Source organism: Erithacus rubecula, assembly GCF_903797595.1.
Source record: "Erithacus rubecula genome assembly, chromosome: 1".
NCBI lineage: Eukaryota > Metazoa > Chordata > Aves > Passeriformes > Muscicapidae > Erithacus > Erithacus rubecula.
Genome location: NC_136658.1, coordinates 103,702,455 through 103,717,229, shown reverse-complemented (window position 1 = coordinate 103,717,229; position 14,775 = coordinate 103,702,455). Strand labels below are relative to the sequence as shown.

General features: G+C 34.5%; 1 protein-coding gene across 1 annotated transcript in view; it reads left to right on the top strand.

The window, feature by feature from the left end:
• CFAP47 (cilia and flagella associated protein 47) overlaps window positions 1-14,775 on the top strand; it is a 258,137-nt gene that overhangs the window by 168,282 nt on the left and 75,080 nt on the right. The window contains exons 52-54 of the mRNA XM_079305151.1: window positions 7,078-7,253; window positions 9,700-9,807; window positions 13,367-13,478. Coding sequence (XP_079161277.1) covers window positions 7,078-7,253; window positions 9,700-9,807; window positions 13,367-13,478 — 396 coding nt within the window. The remainder of the gene's footprint in view (window positions 1-7,077; window positions 7,254-9,699; window positions 9,808-13,366; window positions 13,479-14,775) is intronic.

The window sequence follows — 14,775 nt, the reverse complement described above, 5'->3', positions numbered from 1 at the left end:
TTTTGATTTATATATAATTCTGTCTTCAGAAAAAAACTATTTAAGAAACTCTTTTCATATTATAACACTATCTGACTCCTGAGACTGCAGAGATATGCCTAAAATAAAAGTTGAATTTATAAAAACAAATGTCTAGAATCTAGGACAGAAATATTCTATCAGAGGAATTTTACTCTGAGAAAATACAGGAGAAAAATTTTTTCTCAGCAGAAACCTTGGCAATTTCAGCTTTCTATTAGAATTAGCTCTACCTTTGCATGTTTTGATCTTTTAAATTGTGAAGATATGCTTTCTTAAAATTATATTTTTAGACCTACAGAAAGAGAGAGTCACAGTAGGCGCAAGAGTTAAAACAGTCAAATTAATTAGCATTTTACCTCCACAGATTGAGTAGCTTAATAGTAGGGGGTGTAGCTGAGATGTAAATTACCTCATTAGTATGGTCATAAAAATTCAATAAAATGAGATATTATTGAAGTCAGTTACTAGTTTAAAGAAGTACTTTTAGTTGGCTCATACCAGCATGAGCTGTGAGTAGAGGCACAGTAGAATATTTGCTTCCACATTTGGCAGAAGTCTTTAAAGTTGGTGGAAATAGTGTAATAATTAGTCCTTCTGCTATTCTAACTTTGGGTTCTGATAGTGGTTGTAAGTTTATTTTTACCAAGTATTTCTGAAAGTCTTTGAAGCACTGGGACATGGGCAGTGGTGGTCATTGCCTTTTCCTGGTCAGTTCTGAGTGACCTGATTTCCAGCATTTCACTGATATAGACCTTGTCATGTTTGTAGTTGCATGTCAGATGGAGATTTCTAACCTCATGACATCAAATTTTTAATCCAGGACAGTTGGATCTAAATATTAATCCAGTGTTAAACTAATAGACTAGTTAAATTAGATTTGAGTAAATTCCTGGAAGTAATTCTGTGGTTTCACTTACTGACTGCTTTATAAATATGCAGAAATCATCAGCACTCACCAAGCCTTCCAAAGTATTTTCCAGTCCATTGGATTTGTGAATTTATGGCATTATTGTGACTTTATGTAGCACTTGAAAACAAACCAGTCAGACCTGCAGAAAATAATTACAGCTACATGTTGTAGTTCTGGAACTAATCCTTGAAGTGCTCTACACATTCAGAGTCTGGGGATAACAGTGCAGTTCTGTGGTAAATAAGGAAATGATACAGATTTACTTAAACATTTAACCTGAATTGCATTCAAAAATATCTCTGAGAGTAATGATTTAGTCTAGATCAGAGAGAAATTATTGAAAAAGACAGGTTTTGTAAACAGTCTACCTGATATATCGGAAACTATTTGGAAATTGAAAATATTCTAAATTTTTCATCTCCTAAATTTCCCTAAAGGAAGGGTCACAAATGCTGATTGTTGCTATTTTGAGGCTGATTTTGAGCAGGTATCTCAGTGTGATATCATGCTTGCAGAAGAGTTTGGATATTACAACTCCATGAGACAAAACTGACTTTGAAAATACAGTAGTCACTGATAACTCTCTTGACTTCATTATCTAAGAACAGTACATTTCTCACTTGGAAATGTTGAACTTTCTAGTGCTTTTTATTGAGTGATACTGACCTTGAGTATTTTCTTCTGATGTTGTGGATATGACAGTCTCTGAAGGAGCAAGGACAATCTTAAAAAAAAGAAAAATGTCTTTTTGAAAGATGCAGCCTAGATTTACATCACCCAAAATAGTCCTATCACCCAAGGAGTGTAAATACATCTATTGATTTGATCCAAACTGTTTTCCATCATTGGCACCTCATATATTGTGTGCATGCATCTGCACAGCAAAGTGACCCATAAAAATGATGAATAGGATCTGTATTGAAATCTGTCACTTGCTGAATCATGCTTTCCAAAAATGTTGATGACAAAGTAGGTGTAAATGATTTTCCTGTAAAATCCTCTGAAGATTAATTTGGTCCTTTGTTACATTAATTCAGTGTCAGATATCAGATGCAGTTCAGAAAGCCAAATGTGTCCTTGGCTGCACCAGCAGCAGCGTGGGCAGCAGGGGAGGGAGGGGATTCAGCCCCTCTGCTCTGCTGAGACCCTCCTGCAGGGCTGAGTCCTCACAGGGGCTCCAACCCAGGAAGGACATGGACCTCTGGAAAAAAGCCCAAGGAGGCCACCAGGGTGATGAGAGGGAGCATCTCTGCCCTGAGGAAAGGCTGAGAGAATTGGGATTGTTCAGCCTGAAGAAGAGAAGGTTTCAGGGTGTCCTAATTGTGGCCTTTCAGTACCTGTGGGGAGCCTCCAGGAAAGCAGAGAGAAACTTCTACAGGAGCTTGCAGTGACAGGACAATGGAGAAAGGCCTGAAATGGACAGAGAGGAGGTTTAGTCTGGATATTAGGGGAAGTTTCTTGCTGTGGGGGTGTGAGGCCCTGGCACAGGCTGCCCAGAGGAGCTGTGGATGCCCATCCCTGGCTGTGTTCACGGCCAGGGGGGATGGAGCTCTCAGCAATCTGATCTAGTGAAAGGTGTTCTTGCCCATGGAACAAGATGGAATTTAAGGTTTCTTCCAACCCAAGCAATTCTATGATTCTATGACCTCCTTCCCCATTGATTCTGGTAATGGAGAAGATTGACTTCTACTTTTTTTTTAGTAGAGTTATCAAACCCAACTGAGCTTTGATAAGACAGATTACTGTATGAGGTGATTTAGGCAACTGAGCTGGTCACTGAAAGTGCCAATCTTCAGTATAGATGTTGGCAAAAAGTAGCTGTAATTGGTAATTTCTTCTTCTAACACTGCTGGATCTGAGAAGGAAATCTGCCTGTGATCTCAGGAGTATGGAAAGTTATTGAGCTTCAGTTTTAGTCTCCATGGATGTAGAGGTGCCTTTGATTTCAAATTCAAAAAAGTATTCATTAAGATGTGAGCATAGTTATTACTTTCTCAGTTGTGGGAATTTGGGATGTTAATTTTACTTTGAGTCAGTCTGTATCCCCTTGTCAGGTGTGCTTCTTATAATTACCTTAAAATAGCACTTCACTTAGCATTCAACTCATCTTTGATGACTCTTTTCCTATCTATCTTTATATGGAAATCCAAATATGTGCATATTATTTAGTTCATTAGTTTTTCTTTGTGTTTATAAATTATTGTAATATCAGTTTGGTATGGGTTGTGGTATCTTTTGGTGCAGCTGAGGACATCATAGATAGATACAGTCATTAGATGTAATGCTTTTTCAGTATCTTCCTTTTCTTCCATTTCAGAAAAACTGGTTTTTTTGCAATCATCTCTTGCAAAACATTGTTTTCCCAGTTTGTTTACTTGGTACAATGAGTAGGCCCCATTAAGAGGTTAACAGTGTAGTAACTTTTAGTCAGGGAGCTTAGAATTATTGTAATAACTTATGAACTAATCATTGCTGTATTCTGTTTCAGGGCATTATTACTTAGGCACTAATGTACTTTTCAGCTAAAAGAAATTCAAGTCGGTGTGATTTTTCTATGTAAATTTATATGTAAATTTAAACCTGAAACTCACTGCCCTATTAGCTTCTGAGATTAAATGTCCTGTGCAAATTTTTTCCTTCTAGTTAATTTCCTGTACTGCAGTAGTAATAAGAATGGATTCCTTGCTAAGCAAGTTTTACAAATATATAATTTGCTTCAGGTGTTTAGTCCTAAATTTCAAGCATTTCAATTTGCTGTTCTGATAGACTTCACTGCTGATGAACAGTTGCTGCCTTTTTGAAAGCTTATATTTTGTAAGGCAAAATATGCCAAGTAAAATGGAAAAATACAGTATCAGGATAATAGCAATGCTGTGGTTGTTTAGCCTCATAACCCAACATGGAAATAAGAGGACACTGAAGGGGAATTTGAAAGCTCTGATCATTTTGAGCAGATCAAGATCTATTTTTTCAACAATATTGCCACAATTCCAAGCTCAGTCCTTGAGTGAGCAACATTCCAGGGCACTTGTTACTTGTCCATCTAGAAGAACCATGATTTGGACAAGGACCAAAGGGAAGAATTCTGCTGCATTATCTCTCCAGGTCTATAAAAATAACTTCCTTGCTGCTTACTCAACTTGAAAATTTGCTTCTATAGCCACAGCCTGGCAAACTCAGGAGCAAGTACAAATGCTTTCGCCTCAAGATCTATGGAATAGAAAAGCTTCAAACAATGTGAAATGAATGCAATCTCCTTAGTAAAACTGGATTTTAATTGAAAACACTTATTCTAAATAAGAATTGTTGTCAGTCTCTTAGACAATTTGGCCAAGTAATGCTTTTATTGACACCTGCTGATAATGAAAATAAGATTATTACTGAAGATGGAACACAGAGAAATTTTTATGCACAGTAATTGTGGAATGTGTCCATTTTCCTGCAAATTACCCTGTTGAACTTAGAAGAGGATCAGTTCAGTGCAGTGTATACATTAATAAAAGTAAAATTGTTTATATGGATTTAAATTATATCCAGTTGTTCAAAGAAGGAAATTGAGAAAGGTATGATGAGAAAGTCTTTGGCATAAAATATGTCAGGAAAATATTTCAGCAAACAAGTATAATATCACAAATGATCAATTGCTGATGGTGAGCATCTTTTGAAACAGAGTCTGGTTTACAGAGAATTTAACCCATGCATAGACTTGGGCTATTAATGTAGGAATGTAAGCAGTTGACTGTTTATTCAATTTCCATAGAGAATAAATGTTTACTCATATTTGCATTTAATTTTATTTAATTTAAACTTTGGTGAGATTATTTTAAATAATCTGCACTGGACAAGGAGTGGGTAATTGAAAGTTCTAAAGGAATAATAGCATGACATATTGCATAAAAGTGACTCTACTGGGGCAACTGTAAGCCTTGATACAAGAAATATTTGAGGAAAGAGATTAATTTTCTTCTTTTCTCAACTTTTACATTTCTCCTCTGTCAAAATGTTTATAAAATACTGAGCACTGAAATGTGGGACTAAATTAATGACTATAAATGCATTTGGAAATTGCCTGTGATGTTCCTCTTTCACATTCTGTCTGATAAAATGGTATTTTCAAGAAAAATAATATTCTTGGTGATTGCATGGGCATTTTGTTATTTATCCTAGTTCTGTGCCTCCATAACAATCCAATAAGGCCTAGAAATGTAAAGAAATATAAAAATTACATATATATATATAAATTAAATATATATATATTCTGCTGATAACATGCATCTGCTCTTATTACCATCTATGAAATAGCAGATTATTGAAATGTGTATGGCAATTTCAGGCAAATTTCCTGGGAAATTCCAGGGAAATACATAATCTTAAGCATTCATTTTATACTGGCAAGAGAACAGTGTTTTATGATAATACTGGTAATGTAAACTTTCCTTTGTGTACAAAATTAAAAATATTTCTGTGATAGTTGCTGCTTTTTTCCCAATCAACTGTCCCATATTTCCTTTTTACTGTAAAAATATTTCTTCAACACAGCATGTAGATGGTTTACTATAAAATTGTTATGAAGCCTTTGGCAATAAAATGGTAGATAGATTTAGAAACTTGTTTACACCAGTAAAAACTATTAATCTGAGCTTTAAAATATTTTATGGCAAATTTAAATCCCATTTTACTGATGCAAGGCACTTAAATGATTTAAATTGTTGGTGTAGTCTTGCCATCTGTAGAACATTAAATGTGTTTTATGTATATTCCAGTAGTCATTGTCTATAAATGGAAATATACAAAAATTTACCAAATCATGGGTAGGCTGAAATCAGTGTGAGGCAGTTCTGTGTGGGGTCATAAAAGTATTTCATATTCATTTTTATTGTGTTATTAATTTTAATAGGCATTTTATATTTTCCTCCTTTCATATTGCAACTTGAATTATTTACTTTTTACAAAAAAGTTTGTGGAATAATTTTGTTGTGTGAAACAAGTCACTATATGTTAAAAAAAGCCAAACCAACATGCATTTTGCTTGGTTAGAGCAAAGGAAAGAGACCAAAATAAGAGTAGACACAAATATAGGTACAGAGAAACAAAGACATATCTTTATTTCTGGATTTTGTGTATTTTCTATGGATGAATATATATAAATAGAACACATTTTAAACTGCAGGTATGCCTCCTGGATTATCACAGTGTGCTGCCTCCATAATATATATATATATATATATATATATATATATATATATATATATGTATATATATTCCTTCTGGTGTATTCACAGTGCTTTGTTTTATGAAGTGTACTGGTATTGATGCACCCAGGCCACAGAGGATGAACTGACACCATTTCTAACCTTGCAGCAAAGGCAGCTCTGCTGAAATGGAGGAGCTGTGCAGCTCTGCCCAATTCCTGCTCATCCTAAAAGTGCTCCACATGGAAAATATGAATCTTTATCTAATGAGGCCACATTTTGGCTCTGTTTTGTTGCAGTAACAGTTTTTACACATCTTTAATAGTGTCAATGTTTTCCAGGTGGTCTAGGAAAGATTGTCCTTCTCCTAAGAATTTAAAAAGAGATGTGTAGATCACCAGTGAGGGAAATGGCCTAAAGGAATAGGAGAGGGAATATTCATTGGGATGGTGTTGTTTTAATGTCAGGTATTGTGATGTAACTTATAAATTAAGGGAACAGATCCAGCAGAATTCAGCCTAATTGTTTGCCCCCTTTCAAAGTGGCTATTTCCAATTGTCTGTGTTTGGCTGTTGGGAGACACTTTAAAGTTTTTACCTGATTGGGATTTTGGAGTTTTTATCCAGCTGGGATTACAGCAGATGGGCTTGAAAGGTGTATTTTGCATGCCTTGGACATATCTTGGAAGGTGAAGTGGACTGTTAGAATGAAGACCTTTACAGTACTTTGAACTTTGAACTTAGGGAATTAAAGAGTTTACAATTTGAAGGTTGTCTGAAATGTTTCTTGCTGAAACTCAGCTTTTTTTGGGTTAGTTCACACATCAGACAAAGGTGCAACCTGAGTTTGCCTAAGTGTCGACAATGAATAAACATCTTACATTTGTTTGGAAAATATATTTTACGTGTCATAGGTCATAATTAATTCTGTGATTTTTTTAAAAAAATTTTCTAGGATACTGTTGGAATTAATATTCCCATCACTAATCCTACCAATAAAGTTCTCAAGATGAGTGTGTTACTGGACCATCCATCCCTTATTGGAGAAAAATCTTTCATTCTCAGACCCAAACAAACATTTTCATATCACCTACAGTTTTCTGCAGCTCGTCTTGGCACTTTTACTGGAAGGTATGTTGTAGAGTTTTGATACTTTTGACTCTGGCTGTTTTCCTAATAAATGAACTACTTTCATTGAAACCTAAGTCACTTGATGAAAACATTTTCCTAAAAGCCCCCACAAAAGTTAATAAATAGAATTGAGAACATTTCCAGCTTTAAATGTATTATATCCCTAACAGCAGCTTTTGTCTTAGGGGAAAAGCATTATTGACAGGCCATAGAATAACTCCTTGTTATTCCAGTTCACTACAATTTAGTGAACTATTTTAGAAACTTACATAATGTTTGAAGCCCCCCTTGAAAACTTCTTATTAATAGTTTGGTAAATTTTTAAGTTCTGTAAAGATAATAACAGAATTTCATTTTTTTTTTCTGAGAAGGAACTAAACTGTAAAAAACATAACTAAAGCAGGTGGAGAACCTTTAACTCTCTTCACATAAATCCATTTACCTTTATGATCTTCCATTAATTTACCATGATCTACTAAATTAATATGGAGAGGTTTTTAAATTAAAAATTTTTCATTACATTGGAAATCCCAGTGAATTTCTAGGTATGATAATTAGCAATAAAAAGACAGATCACCTCTTGGTCTTAGTTTCAGTTAAAACAGTTCAGCAAGGAGTTGAAAAGTGTAGAATTGCAAAGATTATTTTCCTGGAATTTGGTTACCCAAGCATTATTTAGTCTGAAAGCTCACTGAAAAACAATTCCCTGTGTTTCAATTATCTCAACTGACTGGCAAAAATGTGGGGATGGGGTGGGGGGTGGGATGGAGATTTAAGAGGAGTGCAGAGATAACTGACCAGTTTTGAAAGAACATTTACAAAGTCCAAATCCATTCAGAGATTTATTCAATTTGCTTGTATTGTTTTTTCCAAAGACATAAATAATGTCAGGTATCATTAAGTAATACAGATTCAAATAATACTGTTTTTTAAAAATGAGTACTATTATAACTCTAATAACGTTGGGGGGTTTTTTTAGATTTTTTTTGTTTGTTTGTTTGTTTGGGTTTTTGTGGGGTTCTAGGTGTTTTTTGTGTCTGTTTTTTGTTTGTTTGTTTGTTTTGTTTTGTTTTTTGTTTGCTTTGGTTTGGTTTGGTTTGGTTTTTTTTTGTTTGGTTGGGGTTTTTTTCCTGTGGGAATTTGTAGAAATCATGCTATCTTAAACTGCACATGCAAATAGAGCTCTTTTTTTTTTTTTTTTTTTTCATATCAGATAATATTTCTGGTATTTCTCAAGTGCAGAGTTTTCAAACAATAAGATAAAGGTTTGTTATAACAGGACAAAACTTTGGGCTCAGCCTTGGTGGGCTGGGACTTAGGGGATATATGCAGAGATGAAATAAAGCACATGTGGACATTCTCCAAATGGTTTTGCAGTTTTGTTCTAGAAGTGTGTAAAGGCTCATTTAAATTGCAGCAGCTCCCACAGACTGCAGTTACAGGTGGACAGAGGTTCTTCCACATTACATCCACACTATTAACTTCTCTTTCTGAAGCCATGGTCCATTTCCTTTGCTATGTTAGCAGCTGAGAAGAGCTGTTGGAAAAGGGCTTGTGGCATTGTACCTTTTCAAATGGTTGATTCTTTCCTAGAGCTGTTTTACACTCACTTTGAAAGCTCTGTTGGCACAGGGGATCGTCTGGAACTATGAAGTCATGGAATAGACATAGTTACCTAAAATTTAGAAAAAGAACTCATCCTTAGAGGGTCATGGGTTTATACAGTGCATTTCTTCTAAGTTTTTATATGCTTCCAGTGCTTTGGTTTAATGTTATTATGACTCAGCTATTCAAAATTCCTCAAGAAATAAAAAAGAAATTCTGCAGTAAGAAAGGACTGTATTAGAATGTCTGTAACTGAAATATTGCTGTACATATCTCACCTAGCAGCAAACAATTTTCAGTCATGGCAATTCTTGATTGTATGTCAAAGCAATATCTTAAATATTCCTTGAAGTGTATCTCTTTGCCATGCTCATAGGAATGTGTATATATATATTTCTCAGGTTTTTTCACTAGATTTGAAAATGTTTTCCTTTTTAAAATTAGTGTATAGTATTTCTGTTACTTTGGCCTTCAAAATGGCTAAAAGGGTAATACTGTGATATTGAAATGAAATTAAAGCTTACTCTTAGAAGCTGAAATATGTTTGAGTTGTATTTTTGATAAAAACAAGCTAACAAAAACTACAAGCAACAAATGAATTTGATTGGTAGGATTTAAGAAAGATAAAGAAGAGATTTTCTTGTATCAGTAATTTTAAATATTATTAGACTTGGTAGCTGAATTTAGCTACCAGTGAGAAGTGTTAGAGGAAAATTATAATTTAATTAAAGAACTCACAGTGTTGAACTCATTAGATTTCTCCTGAATTTTAATCTGTTTGGGCTTTTTTAGTGATCTGAAAAAAGCAGCTGTCATATTAATCTTCTGTATCTGTTTTTAGTGTCATGTTCAGGTCAGATATGATTGGAGAATTTTGGTATGCCCTGAAGTTCAATGTAGACAAGCCATCACCAATCGTGCTACCTGATACAGTGTGTGAGCTTGGAAAGTGAGTGAGTAGTTCATAGTGCTGAACTGGGACACTGCTTTAAGTATCATGGAAATCATATGAAGGGTTTAAACTCAAAATACTGCTCTATGTCTGCTGTAGTAGGTTGCAGAATATTTTTTTTAGATATATTTGCAGGTAGGTGAAATATTCCAGAAAAAAGACTGAAATGAAATTTTAGCCTCTATGTAAGCTTCCTATAGCAATCACTCTGACCATACTGCAGAATGGAAGCACCAAGATTTGTTATACAGAGCTCTGTAGGTTTGCTTTATTTTCTGTTTCTTTTCTTCTCTCTGAACTAAGAATTTAATGACAAATTATTTGTCATTATATGACAATGACTGCTTTACAAACGCTTGTATATCAGTTAGCAATAAATTTTAACCTCTCAAGAAATGGAAAAATAATGCAACTTCTGCAGTTCAGAGAGCAGACATGGTTAAAACACTGCAAGTGTTAAGAAAATGAACACCATGGATAAATCAACCCAAATATTACCATCTTTTAACAAAACTTCAATGTGCATTTTGATAGCATAATGCTCAGTTTACTTCTGACTTTCAATACATAAACAAAAACTTTGAGGATAAGACTTTAAAGAATGTCAAAATTTCAGTAGTGCTTTTCACATATTACCTCCACTTCCTAATACTTTCTGTGGACACACTGCTCTTCTGCATTCTACATTCTACTTCCTTCTGTGTATTTTTTAGTAAATCTGTAGTTAATATACATTACAGACTGAGCAGAAATGTTGTTAGAGAGCACAACACAAAATTTTACCCAATTAAATATTTGTGAGTGAATGTATTCTGCTTTTCAAAAATGAAGCACAGACTGGAGATAACTGACAATGCCTTTGTTATTATGTTCTAAAGAAAAAATGTTGTACTATTTCCTGGCTTTTACTTTAAAATTCTGAGCTGACTGGAGTACGAACCATAATTTTTCTTTGCTATGTAGGCTATTGCAATTAGGAGATACTTAAAACCTTTTTATTCAGATTTTCTGGCACTCATAATTTTCTCTGGCATGCACTGCCTGGAAACTACATGCACAAATGGTTTAGTGGAAAATGGCAAGTCATCCTTTCCTACTGCAAGTGAAATGGATGTTGGAAAAGATTAGCTTTATTAACTACAACTCCTCCTGTCAAAGCTCTTACCTAAACCTCCTCAAAGCTCATGTTTCATTCTTTCAAGTGAGATTTCTTTTCCCTTTACCAGTACATGCATGTTGTAGTTCCTATGTATCTGTAAATATGTGGAGGAACACTGTTCAGTTCTGGACAGTTCTGGGTTCCTCAGTACAAGAAAGACAAGGAGCTGCTGGAGAGGGTCCAGTGGAGGGTCCAATGAGGAGGGGTCTGGAGCATCTCTGATGGGGAGAGACTCTGAGAGCTGTGCCCCTTCAGTCTGGAGAGGAGAAGGCTGCCAGGGGATCTCATCAATAGACATAAATATCACAAAAGTGGGTGCCCAGAGGATGGTGCCAGGCTCTTTTCAGCGCAGCAGTGTCAGCATAATGTCATCAGCACTCTTCTTGAAGTGCAAAGTGTTGGACAATGGCAGTCAGTGATGGCATTGAGGATGCAGTTCAGTTACTGGGAATTTCTCTGCCTCATGAAAAGATGAGACAATCCAAGTAAATTGGCTGCATTAATGTATGTTGAATATGTAAAGGCAGTGTAGATAGACATCTGTGGATTGTCTAACAAATATATTAATTTGGGAATTTTTTGAATGGATGTACTTTCTTGCTATGTACCCAGAGATGTGAACTGTAAATGTCATCAAATGTTTGAAGCATTTCTGGTTGGAGAAGATTTGTAGTTTTTTTTAACAGATTAACTTCCATTCTATCCCCTTTTCCTTGAATGCAGAGGAAGCATTAGCATATGAATATAAGAATAATGTTTTTCATTGTGTCCTCCCTGTATTCTTTTTTCTATGGATCTGAAAAATCTAGGAATTTGTGTCCTTGAAATATTACCTGGAATTGGATTAGGAGTCAAGAACCCACTGATAACTTAGAAACAATTTCTAGCCAAGTTTTGAAAAAGAAAAGAAAAAAATTCTATCAATTTATCCTTTAACTCTACTTCAGGCCCTAAAATTCTGGGTCTATCACAGTCATATCTGCTTTTTGTTTGTCTCAAGGTAGATTTAGCACATCCCTTAGTATATGTCTCTAAGGAAGGAAACCTTCTCCCTGATGTTTTTAATCTTTCTTTATCCATCCTGTTATGGGCTCCACAGTGGAATCATTGAAGATGAGTCAGTTGAATGATGTTCACAGGGAGCTGGAATTTGCTGCCATGTGCAACAGTTTTTTCAGCATAACCACGGTAGTCAATCTGTGTGGGGTGGCAGGATTTTGATGACTTGAAGAACCTCTAGAAGTTGAGTAATTCCTTACTGAAATTTCAGATATCCCAGCTTAGTTTTCCCTTTGACCAACTATTACATATGAAAAAAAAACAGACAAAAAAATAAAGGGTAGAGATGGTAAATGTGAAAAATGGCAATTAACAAGTGAGTCTTAAGTTCCTGAGTGAAAGTTTCCTAATATTTCTTTACTCTCAGGTTTTGAGATCTCAATGATACAATGCTTTGTAAATGTTAGTCAGAAACAAGTCTGTTGCTGTCTGGGGATTTATGTCACTGCATGGGTTGGAAAGCCTGTGAACAGGTTTTAGGATCTGAGGTTGCAGTCATAAAGCTGGACTGAAATATCTTCTCAGTGTTGCTTTTTGTATTTTCTTTTTCCTTACTGATTTAGCTATGATTAACAGACTATTTTTTCCATGATAAATATGTGGAGCAATCTGGCAGTTGACCTGCCACAGCTTTGACTAGAGGGAATATCCATTAGGAGATAAATTACAGCAAAACCAATATATGTATCTCATTTTTCAAACTTTTCTTATTTACTGTTTTCACTTACTCACCTTGAATCTCTTCTCAGTGTCCCTTGGTATTACAACAAGAATGTGATTTATGATTATATAACTTTGCTAAAAACAAACAAAAAAAATAGTATTTTGACCAGAATAGAGGAAATGTTGGGAGTCTTATGAATTATTTAAAAAATTTTCACCCTATTGAAAGTATCTCATGAATATTCTTTAATTGGAAAATAAAGAAGGAACATCTGTAAAACAGAGGGCCAACTGATTTAAAGCATAACACTTAGGCAATCAGCATAGTCCAGACTTTGTTCTGGGAGGGTCACTATTCTCATTAAAATATATAATCTACATATGAAACATAATGGTTCTATTATTATGCTGTAATAAACAACATAACAAATGAACAAAATGAAACATTGAATGAGTTCAGGATTTATTGTTATTAATAATGATTATTAATAATATTTGACGTTACTAAATATGTTTCCTCACTAGTGGAGAAGTGCTAATGAAATAAAACTTAATTATTATTTTTAAAATAAAAAATACAGAATTTTTTTTTTAATTAAAAAAACCCAATGCATAATGACATGTAATGTAAGAAGCTTTGTAATTAATCATCATTGTGTATATGATTTTTTCCAGATGGGCTCATATGCACATTCCTCTTACTAATCCTACTCATGAAGCTCTGGTGCTAAAAATGCTAAACAGTGATCCCAGCCATTTTGTGGTTGAGACTGACCCAGACCAACTTGTAAGTAAGATTTCTGTGCTTTCACCAAAAAGATAGAAGATAGCCTTCTTTTTAAAACAAATTCAATTATGTATTGTACTGTGGGTTCAGAATATACAGTCTTTTAGACATTTTAAATATGTATTTTAGAGATTTTATAGCCTGAGGAAGAAAACAATTAAACCTGAAAAGCAACTCAAGCTGAAGTATAGATATTTGTTTTTTTCCTGGAATGCTTTGTAGGATGGTTTTGAGCAAGACTGTGGTGTAGGTTGTAAATAATTCAGGAGATGTTAGAAGGAGAAGTTGTAAACAAACCAGCTGGTTAGAAGCTTCGTAAGTATCTAATAATCAACAGGATAACTAGGTAAATATTTAGATTAGTAGTTAAACTACTGATGGAAGAATACAAGAATATCTCATGGCAGTTACAAGAAACTTGCAAGGACTGTGAATAATAATTTGATCAATATAGCTGCAAGGAAGCTTCAAGCAAATAGCAAGAATACTTTTATTCTCCAAACTCACAGTTACCTTGAGAGTGATTTCTACAGAGCAAATCTTAACCCTCTTGTTGTTATGTACCCCACTTTTTCCTCCTTCATCACAGAAACCCTTCCATCTTGCTGCCTAACATTTATGTCTTTTCTAGGGACAGCAATTGTATAGATTGGCTCAGCTTTTATATTTTCATTGAGATTTGCTAGAGTTCTAGGTGGTCAGAGTTCAGAAAAATACTTGTTATGACCACTGTATGCTAGTTAATAGCACAGGCCCCATAAGCAGCTCTTTGGATATTGAAGTTAATTCTATGAAATAATGTGTCTTTTTCATGATGGGGAAATAAGGGAGGGCAGATGCATGGAAATTCTGCATCTGAATGAGTGGCATTGAGTGCCTCCATCACAGCCTCTTAGAATATGAATTCAGAACCTTTAACATGAAAAAAAAGAGAAAGGAAGAAAGGAAAGAAAGAGAAAGAAAGAAAGAAAGAAAGAAAGAAAGAAAGAAAGAAAGAAAGAAAGAAAGAAAGAAAGAAAGAAAGAAAGAAAGAAAGAAAGAAAGAAAGAAAGAAAGAAAGAAAGAAAGAAAGAAAGAAAGAAAGAAAGAAAGAAAGAAAAAGAAAGAAAGAAAGAAAGAAAGAAAGAAAGAAAGAAAGAAAGAAAGAAAGAAAGAAAGAAAGAAAGAAAGAAAGAAAGAAAGAAAGAAAGAAAGAAAGAAAGAAAAAGAAAAATCCACAGTTTTATGATTATCTTTCTGCAAAATGGTTTAAGGATCAGAGAGAGAGGAGAGGAATATTGTAATAAAATAAAGCTAA